We start from the raw sequence: 25,662 nt of genomic DNA on the forward strand, positions 1-25,662 counted from the left end.
CTGGTAATGATGCAGATGGACACTTTCTCCTTTGGTGCCTGAATGGCCCACAGTGCCCAATCCAAAACATCCGGCAAGAAACTGCAGCCTAACAGAGGTGAGCAGAGAGGAGGACTGGAAGGTGGTGGATGTTTGTCGGCTGCTCAGAGTTTGGACATTTCCCTTCTCCTCCATTCCAGACAGCAGCACAAGGATCTGGTGTAAGGCTTCCAGACGCAACTATGAAAAGAAAAGACACTTCACGTTCATCCTATATGAAGAATGCTTAATAGATGTTTGCAACGTTGTTGTGATATGAAATAAAAATTCCATATTTATAGAAGCATTTGATAGAATACTACAAATATTTCAAAAATCCTAACGCCTGAGTGCTTCTGTATTTCCTGTTATACCATTAGTATTTGCAAAGGAAATAAAACAAATCTAAAATACGCAAACAAAGTTTTCCTACAGCAATGAAAAGGTACATTACAGAAACAGGGCCATTATAAACATTTTATCTACACAAAGAGGTAAGACAGATTTTGCTGGTCACCAATGCTGATGTTATTTTAAAGATCAATGTTTGTTCCATACAGGACTACCACACTTTGATACATTCATGCCCACAACTAAACTATGGGCCTGATTCAGACCCACTCGCAAGCGGCTGTCCGCTCGCAAGTGGGTCGATGGTGTGCACTGAGCATGCGCACGACGGAGGGAGCTCCGTCGTGCGCATGCGCCAGACGCGACGAGCGAAGGAAAGTCCTTCGCTCGTTGTGTCTGATCAAAGGGGGGGTGCTGTCGATGTTGATTGACAGCACGCCCCCTTTGGAAGGCGTGCCGGGGGCGTGCCTCCCTGACGGGGGCGTTGCCACGGGAACGCCTCCCGTCAGAAGCCGGCCCACTGACATCACTAGTGATGTCAGTGGGCCGGCTTCTGACGGGAGGCGTCTGATAGAGCCAAAATCACTCCGGAGCTTGCGGTTGAAAACCTCAACCGCAGGCTCCGGCTCGCAGTTTCGATGGTCGCGATGGTCACAACCATCGCGGCCATCAAACTGCACGCTCGTATAGCCTGTGGGTGGTGACCCACAGCTATACGAGCGTCCAGGAGGACGCTCCATTTTCATGGAGGGCGGCCCTCATTCAGAGCGTGCGCTCTGCTCAGAGCGTACGGCTCTGAATGAGGGCCTATATTGCTTATTTATTGTTCCATATAGGTATAAAAGATAATTTTAGGGTCCAGTATACCATTAATGCAGTTGCGTAAAGTTCATGAGAGAATGTCCCTGTGATGGGACCCTCTCAACATCAGTGGTGCCAGAGGGACTCTTTGCTATGGTCCTGAATTTGAAGACCGCAGAGAAGCAGAACAAGAATGGTATTTAGGTACACTGTAACAAATTCACATGAACCCTAAAGGTTTATTGACTTTTTAAAGTTAGAGGAGCAAAAACAGTAGCTTTGAAGTCCAGGGCTATATAAAAAAAAAAAAAAAAGGTATACTAACTTAGGGGTCAACTTAGCACATCCTCTGAATTACCTGTTGTCCAAATTTCTCTTCATTACAAGCCTAACAGGGGTATTCAATATGGGAGCGATAACATCGTTTTTGCGTTAATATCGCACTTTTGACGTCATTATCGCAGGTCTGACTTTTACACCGTATTCAATTTCAAAGACTTATCGCAGTTTTGAAAAGTCTTTGAAAAAAAACGGGGATAACTTTTCACCATTGAATAGGTGTCAAAAAAAAAGTGCAGAATTGGGGTTTAGGGGTGCAGGCTTAAAAAAAATAGCCTGCACCCCTGGGAATGACATTTTAAAATAAACTGTCAAAAAAAGTAAAAAAAAAAAAAAAAATAGGGACACCCCAAAAAAATAATTAAAAAATTGGGGTGAAAAAAAAAATGGGAAAAAATTGTTTAAGAATAGGGAAATAGGTTCAGGGTTATTCTGCAAGTATGCGGCAGGTGTTTTCTAGAATAGATTTATAGCGGCAGGTGCACAAATGCAGAATTTTTAAAAACTTACTTTAGGGACATAAAAATATGCTAGTACCCATTTTCATGTACCCCAAATTTGATGGGACCACTTAAAAAAATGAAAAAAATAACCTAAGTGCTCTTCTGCATCACTTCTTCAATGTCGGGAAAAAAACACCTGCTGCGGCTATTTAAATCCCCGACTTTCAATTAAAGGCTAAAACGGGGGTACCCATAGTGTTCCCCCATGTTTTTACTACTTTAGGGGGTCTTACAATTTTTTTAAGGAAAAATTCTTAACTTTACGCAAATCCAACTTCGGAGTTTCCCGTTTTCGTTATTTTTATATTGAATACGGGTATAAGCGGGAGCGCGCCCGACACTTTAAAGCAGGTAAAAACTCCGATATGAAACGTTAACTTCGACAGTGAAGTTAACGTTTCATAATGAATACCCCTCTTAGAACTAGTTCCAGAGTGCTCTAAGTTGGAATCCTTTTTTTAAACAGCCCTGTATACCAAATCTCCTGGCCTAAACTTTTGTGGCACCCAGCTAGGAGGGAGTTGAGCAGTTGGAGCAAAAATATTCCCTTGAAAAAAGGCATAATGTAAAAAGCAAGCCATGTTCAGGGATGATGCCTTATTCTAAATGTAGGTATCAGCTTGGATTGTTAAAGAGACGGGGGACATCTTTACTGCCCTCCAACATGTCATGTGAAAATTATTATGGAAGATAGGGAAGATGTTCTACTTTTCAAACTAACTTCAAGTACTGCTGTGTAACAGTACATGTAAGCATTAAATCTGAGAAATAGACAGCAATACAACTAAGACCCTGTTCTGTTCATGGTAAATACTTGTTTGTGTTATGTTCCTATGATCTACATACAAGAGCTCACCCTTATGTTCTATACCCTTCAGTCATGATTCAAAAGGAATATCAGGAGTCTCCAGCTAGTGTAACCATAAGAGTGGTGCTGCAGCAGTTACAGACAACACCCAGCATGAACCTGCTGTTGGTATCCATAACTTCCTACAACTGGGGGTACTAAGGCAGGATACAATTTACACTTGCGGTCCTTGAGTGGCTGGTTTGGCAAAGCAGCAGTAGTGATGAGGAGTTACTGATGTCAGCTTATGGGCAGGGTAAGTCCATTTGGTCACAGTATATTTGAGCAATAGGTCACGGAAATACCCAGCTACATACCAGTCTGATTCAGGGCTGCACAGGTGAATTTATTTTATGTATCGCTTAGCAGCCATTCTCTTATTGGGACTACTTATGCCTTACTGTGACTACACCCCCCTATGATGCATTCACTATACTCACAAATTTGTTTCATATTTATCAACCACCAGGTTTGAAACATAACTTTATAGATCTGGATATTTCTATTTTAGGAGATCCACCTTTGATTTAGAAAAACATCACACTTTAAAATACTTTTATAAATACAACCAACAATAAGAATTGTAGTGACTCTAATACCTCAGCACGTAGTTGCTGCTGTTCCATTGCAATGATACAGGCCTGTGGAGAGCTGGACATGCCTTCTTCTGGCTCCTTAAACCCTGGAGAGCTGCCTACATCTCCACTTACGAAGCTTAGAACATTCTCAATCAATGTATACACTCCAAGAGCTTTGCCATGTTCTGCATCTGTATCAAAACCACAAGATAAGGCACACAACCAATCCCGATTGTGCTTCAGACGGGCCCATGAATCGATGGTGGGGGGCTCAGATGGGGAAACTGCAGGAATAAAGGAGATTGCATTCAGGGAGGCCTAAGGCTTTAGAGATTACATGTTTACATGAAGTGCAAAGTCCAGTAAGTAGGCTTTTAAGTATAATGACATTGAGTATGTCTACTGTAGAGGTAACTTACACTTAGCATGACCCTCAGGGACTTTGCCAGGTCTCACAAATTTAGCTGATGATCAAGGTAAATTAAGACATGAACAATTACTTTAAACCAATTAAGGAATGACAAAAGAAAATCTTAGCCAGTCTGTGACATCAGATACAAGTACATACTCATCATCCTTATACTAGACAGCACTTTCACTACCTTCTGGAAATAATATGAACTTATAGCTCAGCTCTTTAGCACCAATGCTCCCATAGCATGTGCTAATGTAGTGGATGACCAAATGAATGCCTCATTTTGCAAGCCAAAGCACAGTGAGCTCATACAATGAATAACTTTAATATGAAAGGCAATAGCTGGCTGGTAGGAAGCAAGTAGACGAGGAGAAAAAGGAGAACATGCCGTTAAGTACTTGCTTGGCGATCTTCTTTTTCCTGGGGCTCAACAAGCCGAGGGGGGACAAGTGGACTAACAGCCGGATATCAGCAGAAAAAACAAAAAGGTTTTTATAAAGGAGACACAGAGAGGAAAGGGAAAGTCCAGCTGATCGTTTCTTACGCAGCTATAGAAATAGGTTCCGTATCTGTCTGACCTAACTGTGCTGGCATTAACTTACAGTAGAAAAAGGAGCTTTCCCTTATACACTTTCTGTGTGTCCATACCTAACAAAGGCCAGTAATACTTAAAACTGAAAATGGTTCATATCTATTTATACAACTCTATTCCCGGATGTTGAAAATAACGTAAAACCACTCAGTCTAAAACAGAAAATAATGCTGTCACTTCAGATATTCTTTGACTAATCAAAAATGCTTGCTTTAATCATTTTCAATTTTATTACAACTAATACATTCATTGTAGCCGTCACACATGAATATGCAAACGGGAAAATTAGTCCCATGTGGGTGAAGGTAGTAACAAAAGTTAATTGAACATACACAAAAAAATATATACTTTTATACTGCTACAGTATAACTGGAAAAAATAAATCTTACCACGTTTTCTGTGGGATGCAAGGTCAGAGTCTGTGTTCTGTCTTGCACTCTGAAAGGAATGTTTTGAAAAAAAAAAAAAAAAATAGTTACATTTTGCTTTTTTGACCTTGATCTCATAATGCAATCAGGATATTGCGCCAGTGCAGTACTACCCTCCAGTGGTGATTGTTACTAACGCATTTTTTAAGTATGTACTGACTGACATCAATGCTGGAAGAGTATAGTTAAAAGTAAATGTTTTAATGTTTTAACCACAAGTATGACACTTTGCTGTAACACCCAAAGCTCACAGATTTGCTAAGTTTTATAAGGAAATGCTCCTGTGGGGTGAGGAAGGAGAATATCATAAAGGAGACAATACTCCCAATGTATTTACTTTTCTGCTAAAAGGAAGTACGTATCGTTGTATAACATGCATCGCTATCTGTCTGTCTATCAAAGGCATTGAACAAATAGGTATTGTGTATCCCTCTTTGGAATCAATATCCCCAAATTATGTTTCATATGTACATATGCAAAAAAAAAATCTGTCACGTTTAATGGAGTGACTGTCATACAGATCAAACAGATGTGTCCTTAAACATTCTTGCTGCAGTCGCACTAAAAAGGCCCTCACAGCGCATATGTACATATGCAAAAAAATATTATACCAGGTTTTATGGAGTGAATGCCATACAGATGTGTCCTTACACATACTTGCTACAGTCACACTAAAAAGCCCCTCTCAGCGCGCCAGTTCCCATGAGACTGTGCTAGCACCAGTCGCAATGGGATGTGACTTTGACGCACCAGCACTGTGCTGATTAAGTTGATATGCGGTACTTGTATATCTGTGTGCAACTGATTCTCTGGGGTATATTTACTAAAGTGCGGGTTTTTAGAAGTGGAGATGTTGTCCATGGCAACAGATTTTAGCTATTATCTTCTAGAAGGTGCTAGACAAATGTTAAATAGAATGTGATTGGTTGCTATGGGCAACATCTCCACTTCTAAAAACCTGCACTTTAGTAAATATACCTTGTATACAAAGTGCTACAATGTAGCGGCCACTGCTTTTTTCATTCCAAGTTCCATTGTGCTTCATATACAGTCTCAGGTGCACACAGATATACAAGTGTCACATATCAAATTTGGCTTAAAAAAAAAAAAAAAAAGACGCCCGGGGCTAGCAGAGTAGCATGTGACATGGCAGCTCACTCATGCCAGGCAAGTCGGGCAGCACGGCGTATTGAGGCTAGATTTATGAGGACACATCTGCATGTTTGCTATGTTCCAAAACACGAGTTATGGTAATGTTTTGGAGCAATAAACAGAAAGGTAATGACAAAAGGGAAATAAACCAGTTTTAAAAATTAGCAAACCAACATATTCAGTAAGATCAGAGGAAAGGTGAGAGGAGGCAAGTAAATGGTTTACACAAACATACATAGATAGATAGATATATACATGAAGATGAAAGAACTAACATTTTGGGTTCAGACTGCCACTAAAGAATTGCCCAAATTCTTTAGTATTACCTTTGCCATTCTAGCTCTGCAATTTCTTTTGTTATCTACCATTTTTATTTTAAAAACAGGTCTGAACAAGAGGGAAGGGGGAAAACAAAGTTCCCTAATGAGAGCCGCAAACATAATAAGGAAAACAAGAGAACAAAAAAACCCAAAGTATAATTGGAAGACATTCAGTGTCCACCACAAGATTTTTAGGAAAAATATTTAAAGTACAAAAATTCTAATTTCTTATTCATCCTTTGGGGACCCTGGATACACTGGGGACATCCCAAAGCTGGTTAAAGTAATCCACCTGATGACGGCCTGTTGAAATCCAGGTCAACCACTTAAGAGGACATAGTAAAAGGACCACAGATCTTTCTATCCTTTGCAAATCCTGACCTATGGACACTGCTTTTGAGAAATTGTAAGAGCACTGAGGAACTAAGAGCCCTCTTTCTCTGGAGATATATCCTGGTCTAAGGCTGGACCATCAAATAAGATGGACCACCTTGGGGTGAAAGGAAGGCTTGGTTCTATGAACAGCCCTGTCATCATGGGATACCTACAAGACAGAGCGCCCAGCTCTGATCTTTTCCTAACTGTCTAGACAGTGAACAGGTAGACCATTTTCCAGGCAGGCATATTACCTAGCAAATTTGAAAAGTGTGCTGCAAGGTTAACAATAAATGGTCCCAAGAAGATATGGGGATGGGGGAAGGGGAATGATGTACGAAGGGAGCATATGCATCATGTTCTTAAGGGAGGTCTACAATTCAGGTATGAGTGTCAATAGTAAAGCACAATGGAATAAGCTGGCACTATACAAGTAACTGTTAATAAAATGTGCTCTGAAAAAAAAAAAAAAAAAATTAGATGCTTGAAACTAAAGCTTTAAAGAGCAGAATTTAAAGCATCCCCTTCCAGACATTCCTGCAATAACCAGGGAACTTTAAATTCAAACCACAAAATATACATCTTCCAAACTCTGTCAACCTTTGCAAAAACAAGTTTCCTTTCCCTAAGCGTGATCACTATCAGCGAGACCATAAGCTCACAACAATCATAGCTAGAACAGCCACACCAATAAAGCCAGTTGAGATACTGTGGTGAAAAAAAAAGTGGGCCTGGTTTAAGAGATCGGGTCATGAGGCAGGCACCATGATGTTCCATGTAGAATGATAAGAATATCTGTGTACCACAACCTCTTAAGACCAAGCTGGTGTTAGCAGAATCCCCTATTTTTCCATACCTGAGCAACCACGGAAGTATTGAAAGAGCACAACGGATGTATTTGCTGGATGATTTTCCTGAGTTAGAACAATTACCCAGGGCGAACGAGATAAGATACCACTGTGGAATTGTCGGAGGTGATATTGTCCATCCCCATCAAAGGAATCCTCAGACAAGTGCATTGAAAACCGACCTGATATATGGTGCATTGAAAGCAGTATCCAAAGGCCATATAACCAGGACTAAAGAGCAATGGATCACTAAGTTGAAGGCTGGCATACTGGTAACTGTCTTCCACTGCAAGAGGCAGACTGGTTGAACCATGGTAAGGTTATCGCCCCACAGCTACAAGTGGAGGGATGGATGCACCTTAGGACAGACTGAAAAGCCAGTTATACCCCTTTTACACAGACATAAAAATCCCAGGTTGATGCGTATCAATCTGGGATTTTCGTCAGTGTAAATGGATCCACCCGGGGATCAAACTCTGTATTTTGCAGTATTGGCCACGGGTCGTTCCCGTGCCACCCAGCAGTGTAAACTGAGCAATCCAGGTTACGATGACCTGGTTCGTGCTGCATGCTGCCTGATTGGCCGGCTTCAGTGGCGCATGGAGATGACGTCATCTCCAATGCAATGCCAGAAGAGTTGGGTCACTGCAGACCCGGCTCCGGTGTGAACGGCGCAGACTCTGTAATATTCTGGGTCGGCGCCGCAATATGAAAGGTTTCTGTGCTGGGCCTGATCCGGATTGGAACAGTGTTCCAACTCCCGGATCAGACCTGGCACTTTGGTGTAAAAGAGGTATTAGTGAGGAGATTGTGAGACCTAGGCCCTGATTCAGACCCGCTCGCTGCCGGAGGCAGCTCCCAGGGTCTGATGGGCGTGTTTTTAAAAAAAAAATGTATATCTCTGGCCGCTCGCTAAGCTGTGGGAGACCTCCCACAGCTTGTGCGAGCGGGCAGGAGGCCGTCGCGATAATCTCGACCATCGGCCTTGAGCCAAGACACTGTGGTAGGGTCTCGGCTACCGCAAGGCCGAGAGGACTCCTTGCTCTAATAGAGCAGGAAGTCCACTACTGACATCACTAGTGAAGTCAGTAGGGCCTCCCACAAACGCCAGGCGTTCCCCCCCTCCCCGCCTACAAAACGGGGCAAGCTGTCACTCACCATCGACAGCTGCCCAGTCTTGTAGCGAGCCCCGCAGCGGCTGAGCTGCAGTCGCTGGATGGGGCTTGCGCACGCCAAACGCGGCACGTGAGCAGTGGGGCACCACCGAGCCGCTTGCGAGCGGCTCTGAATGAGCTCCCTAGTCCATTACAAAGCTAGTACAAACTGGAAGATCATTAAATGAAATTATGCAAATTGCACTGACCCCAGGAGGAAAACAAGATACTGTCATCCAAATAGAGAACAGACAGCTGTATGCGAGCTAACAAGGACATCCCAAATCATAGATGATATGCTGAAGGGTATGAAACAGAAATCCCAGGAGGATTATTAGCTGGGAAAGAGCGAGGTAGATCTCCTTTAGTCGATGATCCAACTGTGAAGCTCCAAAATCTGGGCCAACTCCCAAAGAGAATGCAGAAAGTTTGCAACCTCAGCTAGATCAGTAGATCACCCACGCAAGGGACAATCATTACATCCTCTATATCTGAAAAGAGCAGGCAGGGGAGACCCTGGCAGGGAATTACAGATGAAAAGCAGGTAAGGAAGCACCACACCACCCCAGTAGGGCCAAACCACCTCACTCTAGCTAGTTCAACCATTCTAGTGGAGCCCTCAACCGGTTAGCAGGGCTCACATTCTGCACAATAAAGTAAAAACCTGACAGGTCAATAGAGTAGCACCTGGACTAAATGTAAAAAAAAATATTTCCTTTGTCCCCGTTCCAGGTCAAACCTTGGCTATATACTCTTCATCGGAAAAAAAGTTCAGAGAATAACCTGCAGAGATTAAGGTGTTGGTGCTGTTGTTTCTAACTTTTGAAAGGCTTAGAACAATGAGGAAGATGGTGCTACCGTCCATAAGGAACGTGACCCCAAGATCATACCCCTGCCTAGTGTTTGGAAACCAACCCCCAATCTCGAGCACGAGTTGCTGACTCCGGAGGAATAGAGTCCCTATCGTCAGTAGCAGTGACTGAATTACCACTAGAGGTGATCCCACCTAGGGAGCTAGTAGGCAATAAGAGGAGGAAACGTCCGCAGTACCTCCACTGATTGTTTCATGCATCCCACAGCTGTGCGAGTGCTTCAGCTTTTAATTTTGTGAATATCATTCATATCCATCCATCTAAATATACTTTTCTACACTCTCTCAGTAGATCAGACCCTGTGTACTTTACTTCCATACCATTTACCGCCCCCTTATTTCACCACTTAGCTCATTCAGCTAAAACCAAATATGTACAACAAAATTCCTGCACTGCTTCACTGCCTACCCATCACATTCTGATTAGACAGATCTTCTATATATACGAGAGACTAGACCGTTTAGTAGAACTTTAAGGGTGCACCTAAAAGGAGTTCTGTTTTTAAGTTTTAATACAGAAGGTGAGTTTATAACCATTAGGATTCAATAATTAAGGAAGAAAAATCTCTGACAGTCCAATAGTTGCCTGGAGTTTTGTCTAGCAGATTGTCAAACAGACTTCATTGGTTACCATAAGAAGAGTTCATTATAAGAAGCCTTACAAAACAATACAAAGAAACAAAAACAAAAAATGCACCAGATGAATTATGTAATAGGTACGGGAGAGAACTAAAATCAATATTAGCAAACAAAGAGCTTTACAAAATATCCAAAATCTGTTGTCACTTCACTTGTTTACAAAAACAAAAAGAAAAGTAAAAACAGAATCTGTGTGTAGTTCACATAAAGGTCAAAAAAAGTAAAAGGGATTTATAAAGCTTAAGGTACAAACACACGGTCAGATATAAAGAAAATAGATCTCAGACTGCACATTCTGGACATGTATATATATAATTGGAGGTGCTACCTGTGGAGACCATTGATATATACACAAAGAAGAAATACAGGTGCACAACTCCAAATTAACTGATTATATATAAATAAATACATTTTGCAGTAAATACAATAGAGGTATTTGGCATAATCTTGGCCAAGCTTATGGGCCTGCCCACCATATCCGGGTAACCTCCTGTCGGGCAGGTCCCTAACATACTAAGGCCCAAATCCAGAGCGCAGGACACCCCCAAACTAGCCCAGCCAATCCACCCCAAAGCACCGCTCTAATAAGAAAGTGAAGTGTTAAGAGCAGCCGCTGGCCGCTGGCCGCATATAAAGCATAAAAATAAAAAAGTGAAATACATATATATAAAGGAAACAGACAATGAAGTATTAAAATGTGTTAAAGGAAAATGTGTTATACTGCGGTGCCCTGAAGCAGATCAGCAAAGCAATCTAGGGGGACCCACACCCCAAAAATGAACCAAAGCTGCACTACACAGTCTAAATATTAGCAGGACTTACCTATTATTGTGCCTCTGACTGGTGTGCATATTACATTGCCAGACTCCATGCTGTAACCAATGTAGTAGAAGTGCTAGTCTGAGTGGGAAGTGGCTCAGGCTTCCCAGGTGTGCAAATCAATGCACTAATTAGTTTACAAAGAAAATAGATCTCAGACTGCACATTCTGGACATATATATATAATTGGAGGTGCTACCTGTGGAGACCATTGATATATACACAAAGGAGAAATACAGGTGCACAACTCCAAATTAACTGATTATATATAAATAAATACATTTTGCAGTAAATACAATAGAAGTATTTGGCATAATCTTGGCCAAGATTATGGGCCTGCCCACCATATCCGGGAACCTCTTGTCGGGCAGGTCCCTAACATACTAAGGATTGGCTGGGCTAGTTTGGGGGTGTCCTGCGCTCTGGATTTGGGCCTTAGTATGTTAGGGACCTGCCCGACAAGAGGTTACCCGGATATGGTGGGCAGGCCCATAAGCTTGGCCAAGATTATGCCAAATACCTCTATTGTATTTACTGCAAAATGTATTTATTTATATATAATCAGTTAATTTGGAGTTGTGCACCTGTATTTCTTCTTTGTGTATATATACACGGTCAGATATGTCAGATGAACGATTGAACGATTTTTGACTATTAAAATGAATGGAATCGCCCAAATCGGACTGCTAACACAGAACGCGCATCGTTCATCGTTGCAGGGACACAAGTCAGATTTTCTTTTAGATATGAACGATTTTTAAAATAGTTATTGTTCAAATCTGAAGGAATATCTGACCGTGTGTATGCACCGTTACTGCAAGAAGACTGGGACTACAGTCAGATAGCCGCTATTGTTTTACGGTTCTCAAAGCATCTCTTGGAGAACTTAATAGAAGGGTCAGAACTAGCTCAGACATTCCTTATTGCATACTCCAAAGCAACAGACAATGTAATTCACCACATGGTTTTAAGAAAAAAAAAAAAAAAACAGCAATGTGAAACTATACAGCATAATGCATGCACTTACCAGGACATACCCCTCCTCATCAGATTCAGGCTGAGAGAGATCAGACTCACTCCTGGATTTAATAAGTCTGTAGTTGGGATGTGAATTAACCAATCTCCTTTCTGCTGTTAGACTTTCACTCCTATTGTAGGTATATAAAAAAATAAAAAATGCAGAATAAGAAGAATGAGATAGAATAAACATGATGCTGAAAGATACCTGCTATTAGACTGAGTAGCATGCATGTATTTAGGGAGTGTAAAATTCACTCAGAAAATTTACAGTTTTCTTGTGCTGTTTTGTATTTTCACACATTCTTTCATTGCCATATAATATAATACAGTATTCATTCTAAACTGCTACCTACCTTGTCATAGCTGCAGTAGCCTCATGGGTTCCCCCTGATGAAATCTGTTGGGGTCTGTCCTCTGTTGGTGTCTCAGGATGATCAAGTACAGGGCAGACTCCAAGAAGAAGTAGGGCACAGCGATGGATGACGGAGTTGCATGCTGCGGTGTACAGGTCCTGACCCTCTGCTAGATGCCCACTGTCCCTTCTTCCCTGTACCAGCTGCTGGGGTTGTTCTTCCACTCTAGTACCTGGGCCAGAGCCCCCGCCTGAGCCTAGACTCACTCTGTCCCGCTCCCGTCTGCGCGCCACCTCACGGGCTGATAGGAAACATTGAAATATTTCTGTAAGGTGCAACACAAGAGAGACAGGAGGGGAGCTTAGGACAGGAGAACAGTAACATCAGTGCCCTGGAAAGATTTTAACTACCACATGGACTATTTGGAAATGAAAACCGTAGAATTTATACTGCTCTAGTCACATAATGATTTTAGGCTAGTTAATGTCTCTCCTGTCAAAGTATAGCTCCCAGTGAACAATTTTAAACAAAATTGGCAAACATTAGGGGAGGCACACCAACTACCAGTGATGTTTGGCAGCACTTGGGGTGACAGTTGGTGTTTGAATATTGATCTGTGCTACAGCCACGATGAGACAGTTGGCATTGCACAGGGGGAGGAAACCTTTTACCCTTTTCACCCCCTTAATAGTCAAATTTCGAAAACTCCCTACTTGGTGGGTGCCTACGTCATGGAAGGAATATACTCCCGGATTTTTTAATGTTTCCAGGTCCAGGGGTTTGGGCTGGGCGTTGATGAGTCAGCGAGTCAAGTCAGACCGGACAAACATACTGGTATGGTGAGTGCCGGCTAAGTATACATACATACACATACACATACACATACACACACACACACACACGAAAGTGTGCAAAAGTTTTAGGCAGGTGTGGAAAAAAGCTGCCCCAGTCAGCCTTGAAATCTTTGCCTGGGACAGACCTTGCTGATGCAATATAACTACCTTGTGTCTTGTTGCTGTGCTCAGTCTTGCCATGGTGTATGACCTTGACATGAAAACGTTCTTCCATAACTTCACCTTTGTAGCAGAGTTTGGCTGATGCTTACCCAGTTTTAAGCCTCCTACAGAGCTGTTTCTGTTTCAGTTAATGGCTGTGTTTCAACCTACATATAAAAATGATCACCACCATCTGTTTGGTATGATTGATTAATCATACACCTGACTATAATCCTACAAAAACCCTGACTTTGTGCAAGTGTACCTAAAAGAATTGATGCTGTTTTGAAGACAAAAGGGTGGTCACACCAAATATTGATTTGATTTAGATTTCTCTTCTGTTCATTCACTTTGCATTTTGTTAATTGCTAAAAATAGACTAACACTTCTATTTTTAAAAGAGACTTCTTACTGTGCAGCATTTGGAGATGTATTATAGCGGCTCGTTAAGTGCCGCTATATCGCTTCCTGCTTTGCCTCTTTACAGAGGCAAAGCAGGAAGCACTAACAATGAGATGTAAGAACATTCCACCCTCCGGCGATCCCTGAGTACACAGCGCATCAGCCTAGAACTGATGCGCGGTGTCTCTGTCCCGGCCGGTTCCACTGAGCATGCACGGGATCTTGCAAGTATCGCGAGATCCCGCGTGCAGCCCTGGAGCCAGCAGCCCCCGCTGTGTGGATAGGGCATCGCCAGGCTGTAGCTGTCGATAGCGACAGCTGCAGCGGGCAGAACGGTCAGGTCAACTGACCATTCATACATTTCCCAGGCTATTGGCGCTACTATCTTGTAGATAGCAGCACTGATAGCGACCCTGTCATTTACCGCCCAGCCCCCCAATCATACATGGGGGAGAAGCTGTATTAGCACATATAACTTGCGCCGATACCGCTTCGACGCTTCTTACATCACCCCCAGTATTCTCAGGAACCAGCAGTAATAGGGGAGGATGGTGATTACAAAACCTTGGCACTGCAAGACTGAGATATAGGAGAGGCAGGAGGACCTTTCGCCGCGCAGGCAGACAGTGCTGTGAGGCAATATGGCTGCTTAGAGTCTGGGAGGAGAAGAGTCCAGGACAGAAACCAGCCAAATGGTGGGGGGTGGAGAGAACCGGGAAAAGCTCAACCCCTGCCTGGCCAACCCCAGGGACCTGCCGTTAATTGTGTCCCTGTTGCAGCTGCATGCCTGGTGGTCTAGCGTTAGTATAGAAACGACTGTGCACCTGCTGCCAGGAACCGCTGGCGGTGATAGCCGCTATAAAGACAGGCTCCGCACAGTGTGGAAAGCGGCTTACCGTCCCCCATGTCCAACCATGGTTGCTCCCTTGCACCTGTATGGAGGAGGTGGCCAGTGACACGGACGCTGTTGTCAGCGCGCCGGCCGCCAGAGGAGAGTGATGGAGCAATCAGCGGTAGCATGTGTAACACTCACCACCGACAGCTCAGAGCCAGGAAGAAAAAAAATAAGTTTTCAGGGGCTGGAGCGTGTCCTCTACTTTGAGAAACCAAAAACAAACAAGCTTCCAGGGCATCAGGTGGGGTATAGGGGAGGAGGAGCCTGTGCTGATCCCAAAGAAGTTAACTCTTTGTTGCCCAGATTCCTGCAGCTCCACCTATACCCCACAGTGCCAGTGTCCCCCATTGGATGAGAGAAAAACTGCAGGAATTATCCATACATATCTTGCACTCAAACGGAACAACCAGACTGTTCCTGAAAATGTAAAGAGGTAGCAAGTACAATTGTATATTGCTTACAGTGTATCCAGAGATAATAGAATACTCACTTCCAGCAGTAAGTAGCTCATTTTCACGGTCCTCCTCCTCTTCTTCCTGCTCAGGATGGCCCTCTTCTCGCTCTCTCTCTGCTTGCTCCTCTAATTCAGCTTCCTCATCTATGGTTCTAGTAAAAGAATTCTCTTGGGAGCCCAAATCTGCAGATTCTTGGTTTTCTGATACCTGGCAGAGTGTAACAGCAGTGATGAGCATCAACCAAACATTACAAAAAAAAAAAGCTCTATCAGATGCTCCACAAAGAATTTGTTTTGTTTTCTTTAGGAGAGGGTGTTTACTGTGTCTAACGATAAAAAGCTGAGTCAAGAAAATACGGTGATGGAACGAGAACAAATTATCAGGGCAGGGAGGGTGGCTACAGAGTGTACATCCTGAGCTGGATAAATAAGAACAAAGGATGGCGCAGAGGACGTAACAAAGGTTAAAGAAAATCTATATACCCCAAAATGATATTAAATATGCTTATTTGGTAAATAATAATGTAACAGACAATATCCACAAGTGTTGAAATGCATTTTAGCCAGCGTAATAAATAAGTTATTGTTTAGAAAACTGGTTGCTATGATTTGTGCATGTTTCTCTATTTCACTATCGTCTTGTAGTGGATCTTTGGTTAGAGAATATCTGGATTTGTGTGATTTTTGCAAATGCCACATGCTGTACACCCTTGCTTTTATAAAGCTTCTCTATTAATCTACAATATAAGCCTAAAAAATGACATCTACAGAGGTGTCCTCATATATCTAGCCTCAATATGCCATGCAGCGCGACTTGCCTGGCATGAATGAGCTGCCTGCTCCTGTGATAGTCTACAAGTATCGGGAATAAGTTTTTGGCAAAAATGCGTCAAAGTAGCGATGCAAACTGTGTTGATTAATTTGATATTAATTTGATATGCGACAGTATATCTATGTGCATCTGAGTTTGTATATGAACCACAACAGAACTTGGAATGAAAAAAGCTGCAGCGCTATATTGTAACACTTTTTATACAGAATCAGAGACTCAGTTTGCACACAGATATACAGCGTCGCATATCAAATTAATCAGATCAGTCTGATGATGCATCCTAGTAGCATGTTCGGGGAAACAAGGCACAAAAAAGAAGCCCGGCGCTAGCAGAGTCTCATGGGACCTGGCGAGCTGAGCATAAGGACACATCTGTAGTTTAACCTCTTATTCGTTGAGATGAGACTTAGGCCTGTATTCAATTAAGTGCGAGAAGTCGGCAGCTTTTTGCATGCTGGAGTTTTCGCCATCATCACTGGTTTTACCAGCGGAAAAGTTTCGCGTGCATCTACGCTTAACAGGCAAAACGCAAACAGGCGAAAAGTGCTGTCAGATTTGGGAAAAATCAGCCTGACACCCCCCAAAAGATGCACTAACATTGGGGATCAATGTAGATGCCCCCGATTAGCCCTGCTGAAGGTATTTGGGGTACTTAAATGCTCTCATTAGCTGCTAATTAGTGTCTTTGCACAAGTGGATAAAGAATAGCATTTAGCAGGTTTTTTTTGCAGAAAGTAGCTAGTTCCAGCAACTTTGGGGTAGCTGAAAATGGGTGCTAGCATGGTTAAAAATCGCAAAAGTGAAGTATTAACAATCGTAAAAAAAAACGCACCTTCAGCAAGCATCTGCAATCAAAAAAACACCTCCCCCATACTTGCAGACCCCCCAAAAGCTTATTTCCGCTGATTCCTATGTGCAGACTTTCTGCATCGGCGAAAAGTCTTTGGAATTGAATACGGGGATAAGTTTTCGCCTGGCGAAATGACGTCACCGGCGATACTTTTTCCGCAGAAGCTGAGTTTTCGGGCCTAATGGAATACGGGCCTTAGGGGTAAATTTACTAAGCTTCGTTTTGGTCCCGATTTGTCACGTTTTTTTCAACTCTGATAGGATCTATCAAAAACTGCAGTTTTTTTACTTAAAAAATTGGGAATTTGCCAAGCACCAGGTTTTGACAGGATCGATTTGTTTGATGGGGTATTTGATCGATCCTGTCAGTGTTGAAGTCCCGAATTCCCTGTCCGACTTTCTCTCCAGGCAGCCTGCACAGATCAGTGAAATATGTGCAGGCTGTTTGTTTTTTAATATGTTAAGGATTAATTTTTATTAAAAAATTACATGGGGTCCCCCCCAAAAGCATAACCAGCCCCTGACTGTACAACTGTAAATTGTACAGTTTTATTACATTCATACTTATCCCATTCACACATCCTTACCTACTACCAGCTAGCCTGTCCCCTTGTCCCATGTAGAATCCAATGGGTATACCTGGAAGATAGATTGTGATACTCACCTCCATCCTCGCCCTGCTCTCCGTAGCATCCCTGTACTTGGCAACATAACAAACCAAAAAAACCAAACCCATACAGGACAAGTATTGCTATACACATAGCAATATTTCGCGAATGACAGCTGATGGGTCTCCTCAGGAAATCCTCTTTCTTGCTGCCTCGGACATGAGGCAACAAGAAAGAAAGAAAAAAAAAAAAACACAGCTCAGGCAGGCAGAGCTGACTGAGGGTTAGGAGGAGAATGAGACACACCATGCTGCTGTTGCTGCTGTGGGCACTTTAAGCAACAAGAAAGTGAAGTGTAAAAACATGTTTAAAATATACTTATAACACAATAAAAACTAACCTCTTACAGCAGCAGCAGATAAATCACTCCCACTCTCTGCTGGTGTAAGAGAGCCAATCAGAGCTAGCAGAGAGGGGAGGGAGGGCCAGATCTGAGGCAGTGAGAGACAGCCTCCAACGATCCCAGCAACATGAGCCAGGAAGGTTATCAGAGGCAGAGAGACAGCATACAGCAGCCAGGGGAGGCAGAGCTTTTAATAGTTAAAGAAAGGAAGCCACCATCGCAACACCATTGAATGATTACCATTCGATGGCAGCAAGCATCGGGATGCTGCCATCAAATGGTAAAATCACTAACATCGGAAGAAAAACATTGATGGTCGGCAAACATCGACCATCGATGTCCATCCCTAGATGAAGGTATGAGCAGACGACCATGTGGCAGACTTACAGAACTGTTCTGTAGAAACCCCACAGCGTGCTGCCGAAGAAGTTCCCACTGACTGGGTGGATGTGCATGTAACCACGGCAGGGGTAGGAAGGTTCGTCAAGGAATAAGCTTGGCGAATGGTAAAGCGGAGCCAACCAGCCCCTCTTGTGAACGTCATACAAGACAGAGAATCCAACTTGCGAATCTCCCTAGCCCTCTTGACAGAAAGCCAGAAAGCCCTTACCACATCCAAGGAAGCTTCTGGTTGAGAAGAATCTGCCGTCTGGAACGCAGGTACCACAATCTCCAAATTAAAATGGAAACGGGATACCATCTTGGGAAGGTAGCCCAGGCAAGTCCGCAGCACAGCCCTGTCTGAATGGGAAACAAGGAACGGGGAGCGACAAGATAGGGCGCTCAAATCCGACACCCTCCGGGCCAACGTGATGGCTAGCAGAAAAACAGTTTTCCACGTGAGCCAGTGCAAATTCATCGTCTGTAACGGATCAAATGGAGCCGACTGGAGAGCTTTGAAAACTAAAGACAGATCCCAGGGAAACACACAGGAGACACGCACGGTGGCTGAACATGGAGAACACCAGCAGCAGAGCTATCTGACTTTGGAAGAGAACAGACAAGGCCGAAACCTGGACCTTCAAGAACGAGAACCAGAGGCCCAAATGCAGACCTGTCTGCAGAAAGGAATGGATACAGGAAAGGCGGCAAAACCTGGGGTTAAGACCCCTGGTCGAACATCAAGAAAAATTGATCTGCCGAACCTGGTGATAAATACGTGCTGAAGAAGGCTTACCAGCCTACAACATGGTCCGAACGACACTCCTGGAGAATCTTGGCTCTTAGGATGGATGTCTCACGAGCCACCCAGTCAAAGCGAGCTGGGTCAGATGCGGATGAGAACATGGACCCGGAGACAAAAGATCTGGCCGCAGGGGAAGACGCAGTGGTGCATCAATGGAGAGGACCCGAACATCTGCATATCACACGGGAAGACATAAATCAGAGGGATTGTCCAAGGAACCGCTAGTGCATCTAACAGGAGAGATACTGGATCCCTGCTGCAGGAGCAGAGCAATATCTTGGAAGTTGATTGTTGTAACGAGACGTCATAATGTTGATGTCCAGCAGGCCCAAACAACAGAATAATAGCTGGAAGACGTCTGGATGCAGCGCCCACTCACCTGCATGGACATCCATACGACTTGGGAAGTCGGCTTCCCAATTCTGAACGCCCGGGATGAAGACAGCGGACAGTGCTGGAAGATGACGTTCTGCCCAACTAAGAATTCTGCTGACTTCCTGCATGGCTCCCTGACTGAGAGTGCCTATCTGGTGGTTTATGTAGGCCACAGTGGTTGCATTGTCAGTCTGCACCTTCACCGGACGTCCCTGAACGAGGTGCTGTGCATGACACAAGAGCCCTGTACACGGCTTGAAGTTCCAGGATGTTGATGGAATGCTGGCTCTCCTGACGCATCCAACGGCCCTGAAAGGTTAGATAACAAGTTACCGCCCCCCGCCCCTGAAGGCTTGCATCGGTGGTAAGTAGGACCCAGTCCTGGATCCGAAAGGGGCGTCCCATGTCCAGATGTGATCGCTGGAGCCACCACAGTAGGGAGAGACGTACCCCCTGGGGAAGAATGAGTCTGAGCCTTGAGGTTTGGTAGAGACTTGATCTATCGCTTTAGAATGACTCTTTGAAGAGACCCGACCCTGACTGAGAAAGGTGCGTACTCTAGCTTGTAAGGTCAAGATCTTGTCCAGAGGGAGGAAGACTCCCTAAGCTCTGGAATCCAACAAGACTCTGAGGTGGAGCATCTCCTAGGACAGAGGTAGCATGGCTTTCCTCCATTTGATTACCCAGCCGTGGGACTGGGAGACTGGGCCAAAAGAAGCAAGTCATCCAGGTATGGTAAAATTCTGACGCCCCTGCAGCAAAGATGTTCTGCCATTACAGCCATGACCTTCGTGAACACATGAGGGGCCGAGGACAGACCAAAAGGTAACACCTGAAACTGATAATGATTGTTTTGTATTGCAAACCTGAGGAAGTCTTGGTAACTGGCTTGTTTATAAATGAAAATAAGCATCCTGGATATCCAACGATGCCAAAAAGTCCCCAGGTTCCAACACTAGAATGATGGACCGAAGGGACTCCATGCAAGATTTGGGAATCCGGAGAAATTTGTTCAGGTTTTTCAAATTGAGAATGGGTCGAAAAGAGCCGTTCAGCTTCTGAACCAAAAATAGATTGGAATAAAAGCCTAACCCTCTCTGGGTATGACGACCTCTGAGGCCAAGAGAGAGTGAATAGACGCCTCAAGATCATCTGCCTTTTTTGGCTGTGTAGGATGGTCAGTGGAAAAGAATCGGGAAGGCGGACGCTGGCGAAAAGCGAGAGCATAGCCCTGAGACACGACGCCTCTGACCCAAGTGTCTGTAGTTGTTTGCATCCACACTACCGAAAAACAAAGAAACTGGCCACCTACTCCGAGCTCCTCCGGGAGGAGGCCTGCCCTATCATGCGGCAGGCTTGTCCGCTGGCTTGGCAGCTGGACGTCTAGTGGACCAGGGTTGCTTAAATCTGGGCTTGGAGCTCTTAGAGGCTGAACCTTAGCTACTGGGACATGGCTTACCTCTGGCTTTGTCCTGTGGACGAACGGAACGAGATACTGAAGCCTTAGGGGGTGGTGTCTACTGGGGACATAGCCTCCTCTGGGACAGAAGATGTCTCCACATAGGAGTTAATGGGAGCACTAGCCTCATCCTCTGAATCCGAACCTCCGCCTGATAATGAAGTGGAGCTTTAGCGTGGAGCAGACCTACGTCTAGGAGCCCTATGCTAATCAAGCATTTGCTGAAAGGATGTGGACACCTGAGCCCACCCCCAGACTGACTGCGCAAAAGTTTGAATCTAGGGTGGCTCCGCCATTGGAAGCTGTGGCAAAGCAACAGGGACAGGTGACACTGGAACTGTCATGCGGTCTACAAACTGCAACATTACCAGAGTTAGCCATGACGCCCACGCCAGTTCTTGGCTAGAATCCATAGGCGAAGTCACCTTTTGCAGGGCCTCAAAGCTACTAACACAGGCAGTCGTGCTCCTGCGGAGAAATTACATTAAGACACTTTTTACAAATGCACAATACTGTAGCGCCTACCTCCTTAGTAGTCTTATTTCTGGACATCCTGAGAGTTGCTGAAATCTCTACACACCAAAATAATAAGTGAGGTGTAAAGCAAAAAAGGGGTCTTTAGGTAGTGTCAGCATATACTGTGTATGCTGTACTCACCCGTGCCAGGGAAGTTCCCCCAGTGACCAGTAATCACAGCAAGTGCTGGGAGACAGGTAAAGTACACACACACACATACACACACACACACAAACACACACACAAACACACAGACCACTCAATGCAGATGTGGGCTAAGAAGCTAAACAACCAGCAGGAAGGAGCAAATAATCTAGTGCAGCTGCTGGGAGCAGGCTATGAGAGGAGACTGGAGCCCTGCTTCGCTCTCCAGCGCGGAGGCAGGCAATGTGGAAAAATAGCCGGCCAGCGTCTAAGAGGGGGGAGGAGAGAAGGGAGGATCTGCCTGGGGCTTAATGGCAGCGGAGGGAAAGCACGCCCCAGGGTTGGGGTAGGGGCTAATAGAGAAGCCCCTACCTCCCCAGTCTGGTATAACCCCATGGATGCTATTATGCAGCCCCTGCTCCATAAACAATCCTTGGTGGGTGGTCTAGTGGGAAGCGCAGGACACCAGGAGCCCCCACTACCACCACCGCTGGAGGTCTCCTGCTCTAGTGGTAAGATCAGCGAACCCGCGGCTCCCTGCATGCAGGGAGCAGTCTTACCTTTGTCCCCTGTGACTTGGACACAGGTAAGACGGCTCTCTGTGACCCCGGTGGCTTGCAGCTCCGGATGTTCTGGAGTCAATGGCCGAAGTCACTAACCCAGTTTGCCAGTGCTGCTGTCATCTGCACTGGGGCAGTGGAACGGAAGTGGGGGCATCCTATAGGACGCCTTACACTGACCACTCTAAGCAGTAAAAACTAATGTTTAAATAAAATTAATTTAAATTAATAAAATACGGGGAGAACCATCTAACACAACCCCCCCTGAAAATGGTGCCCAACTCCTGCCGGAACCAAACTCAAAGCCTCTGGCTGGGGGCGGGGTATAGAGAGGAGCCAGGGCTTGTGGGTAATTTTATTAACTATTTGGTTGCCCAGACTCTCCTCTCCAGGCTATACCCCAGTGTCATCCCTGTGTCCCCTAGGGGAGGAAGAAGAATATGGAACTCTTGTATTCCAGCACTATTAAAGGAAAACTAGCACCCAGAGTCTGTGAATATCAACTACTCACCTTCAAGGGATTACCTAATTCTACTGGTAAACGAGATCTCCTTTTATTAGTTAGTGTTTTATAATATCAATATAGTAGAACCTGCTACAATTATCATCAAAACCCATAGATTGAGGAATTATATCATATTATATGAACGGTTTTTGCAGTGCAGTATTCTATATTGCATTCAAGTAACATATTAAACATATTAGTAGCTATTATTGAGACTTATACAAAGAGCCATACAGAGATGGTCTTAGATATGTATTTTTATTGTGATTGTGTCATTGTGTTTTTTAATTTTTTAATGTATCCAGAGTAACGTCATCTCTGCCATGGTGATCTTTTATTAGCTAATTGGCCCAGTTTCTCCTTTTTTCCTTATTGGAACAAATCTGTACACTCGTTATAGAAAGCTGAATTCAAACAGGAATATGTGAATAATTAAGCAGTAGATTTGAGTGTTTCAAACATATGGAATGTGGCGAAGTTTGGGGGATATGGGTATGTATGGTCGGACAGTTAATCTGTACACATTAAAAATTTTGATAGCATTATGTCGAGCTCAGAATGCCAACACGGTAGTAATGTTATTGAATGCATTTTTACGGTGTCAGCATTATAACTGGAAAGGTACCATTTTTATAGTTATAATGCTGACACAGTAAAAATTCTTTAAATAACATTACTAACATGTCTGCATTCTGCACACGACATTTATGCTGTCGACATTTTGACTGTTGACCATTTAACTGCATCCTAATTTGGGGCCATTAAGCTCCAAGGTGATGGGGTGGTGAGTGGCAACAATTGGCTTAGGGAGGCAAAACAAAACTATTTGGACTCATTAAGCACCTTGTAGGTGGGATAATAGTAATATAGCTCGAAAAGAGGAAATGGAGGCTAAGAAGATTATAAAAATAACAAAATGCAACCCACAGTGCACACTTATATTGCTATAATTTGGTCAGATCAGTTGTTTCTATTTATTCACAAACATGCATGTCCCTTGAACGCTCCTATCTTCATTTCAACAAAAAGCTTCACATAATGTTTTCCACATAGTGATTTTTAAAATCCAAATAAATTTTTGCTTGAAATAAAAGATGACCACGCCATTAGAGTGCAGCCCTATAACATACCCATCTCTCTCTGGATGAGGAGCGAGTCTGGATGAGTTCCATGTTCTTGCAGGCAAGTAAGCGACTCCTGACCTTGTACACAGAGCGAAATATCTCAGCTAGAGATTTCCCTGGCTGGTATCTAAAGTAAAATACAAATCATGATGCTAATCAGAACTTTAGAAAGCAACAAATACTATCCTTGTTACAGCATGTGACTGCATAGAATAGAAACATTTGACGTGAGAACGCAATAACTTCATTTTTAGGTTACTGGATTTTTACACTTCTAAAAAATAATTTTCTCTGAATTCATTGGATCATTAGGATAGAAATGATCAGACAGGAGTTTAAGCAATTTAAACAATTTTACAGAAAGTCTGAAACGTTATCCCTTATGCTGCCCACATACATAGCGATATTTTACACGATCTGGCTGATTCCGACACATTGGAACGACAGATCGTATAAAATATGGCCAAATCCTGAGTAAACCGAGAGTCCCCACTCACGATCACGATGCGCGTGCCTGCTGGTCGCACATCGCATCGTCAGATCTGCCGTGCAGTAGGGCAGATCTGACAATCTAGGACACAATGCACTGTAAAAAGTCTGGATACAGGAGAGATCATATGAAGACTGGACACCAAATCGTGTGCAGATCATGTGCAGAGCTGCCAGGGAGAGTTTCAAGGGAAATCGTACACATCGGCTGATCGCGAGCACATCGTTATGTCTGTGGGCACCTATAGACTGGCAGGAAGGCAGAGAATATTGTAACCAAGCCTCAAGTGACCATACAGAGAAGAATTAAGAGAGAGAGAAAACAACTTGTCCAGACCCTCCTGTAAAACAAATGTAATGGGCAACAGAAAAGAGGAGGTAGGAAACCTTTTCTTCAGGAAATACGAGAAATTTTCTACACAACTGGCTTTCTGGCCTTTAGCATGGTCCCAATTACACTATCAGAGAAACCACGCTGCAAAACCCAGTTGTGCTAAATCCTGATAGTGAAGCAATCCCTGACATAACAAGTCCTGTTTTAAATTAAGATGCCATGATGGACCTGCTACCATCTCGAGAAAATTCATATATCATAACCTTCTTGCCAGGTCAGTGCCACTACATATAAACACCATATTTTTGAGCTCTGCTTATCTGCCTACGGAAAGCACTGTAGATGTTCATGAAGATCATTGTGTTTATGACTGCTCTTCTGAGGTCCAAAGGGGTGACTATCATTCCTTGTTGATCTAGGATGGAGGCCTCAAATTTACTCCAGAAAGATGCCAATATCATGGAGTCCCATGCTTGGATCATTAACTACCAAAAATACATATATGGCATACTATTTCTGTAGTGCTGTTGTTTGACAACCAACTACAGAAGGTGTCCATGCCATAAGATGAAATTCTCTCATAATGGAGCATACACACGGTCAGATGTACGATTGAACGATTTGACCAACGATTTGAACTACGAACGATTTTTGACTGCATTAAAATGACTGAAATCGTCCAAAACTGTCTGCAAACACATCAGATGTCAGATATCGTTATCTGACCATTGGAAACGCGCATCGTTCAGACATGTCAGATTTTCCTTCAGATATGAGTGATTGAACGATTTTTAAAATCGTTATCGTTGAGATCTGAAGAAAAATCTGACCGTGTGTATGCACCATTACAGAGAGTAGTAAAGTCTCTATTGACTCTCAGGTGGACATCTGATATGTTTTGCATGAAGATCTTAGGAAAGATAATCTTGTGCTTCAAGATGGCACAAATGGCATGGTTCTATTAAAAGGGATTCCCCAATCAAGGTCATATTGAAATGGAGTAAGTCAAATCATTCCTTGACCTGCTATTTTTTTCAGATGGTCTCCAAGAACACAACTGCTACTGCTCTGGTGACTGAGGGGCAACAAACTCAAAAGAGATTGTCACT

The 25,662-nt window shown here is 43.7% G+C and overlaps 1 protein-coding gene across 12 annotated transcripts in view; it reads right to left on the bottom strand.

Moving 5' to 3' along the window:
• Positions 1 to 25,662, bottom strand: part of HERC1 (HECT and RLD domain containing E3 ubiquitin protein ligase family member 1) — a 305,583-nt gene that overhangs the window by 190,217 nt on the left and 89,704 nt on the right. For 11 of the 12 annotated variants that reach the window (XM_088446526.1, XM_088446582.1, XM_088446592.1 and 8 more), the window contains exons 22-28: positions 23,737 to 23,857; positions 15,206 to 15,377; positions 12,424 to 12,748; positions 12,078 to 12,198; positions 4,834 to 4,882; positions 3,459 to 3,721; positions 1 to 219 (exon numbers count right to left, since the gene is read on the bottom strand). In XM_088446526.1, the coding sequence (XP_088302652.1) occupies positions 1 to 219; positions 3,459 to 3,721; positions 4,834 to 4,882; positions 12,078 to 12,198; positions 12,424 to 12,748; positions 15,206 to 15,377; positions 23,737 to 23,857 (1,270 nt within the window). The remainder of the gene's footprint in view (positions 220 to 3,458; positions 3,722 to 4,833; positions 4,883 to 12,077; positions 12,199 to 12,423; positions 12,749 to 15,205; positions 15,378 to 23,736; positions 23,858 to 25,662) is intronic. The other variant, XM_088446573.1, reaches the window with a different exon arrangement.

Source organism: Taudactylus pleione, unplaced genomic scaffold, assembly GCF_031769625.1.
Source record: "Taudactylus pleione unplaced genomic scaffold, aTauple2 ptg000019l, whole genome shotgun sequence".
Taxonomy (NCBI): Eukaryota; Metazoa; Chordata; class Amphibia; order Anura; family Myobatrachidae; genus Taudactylus; species Taudactylus pleione.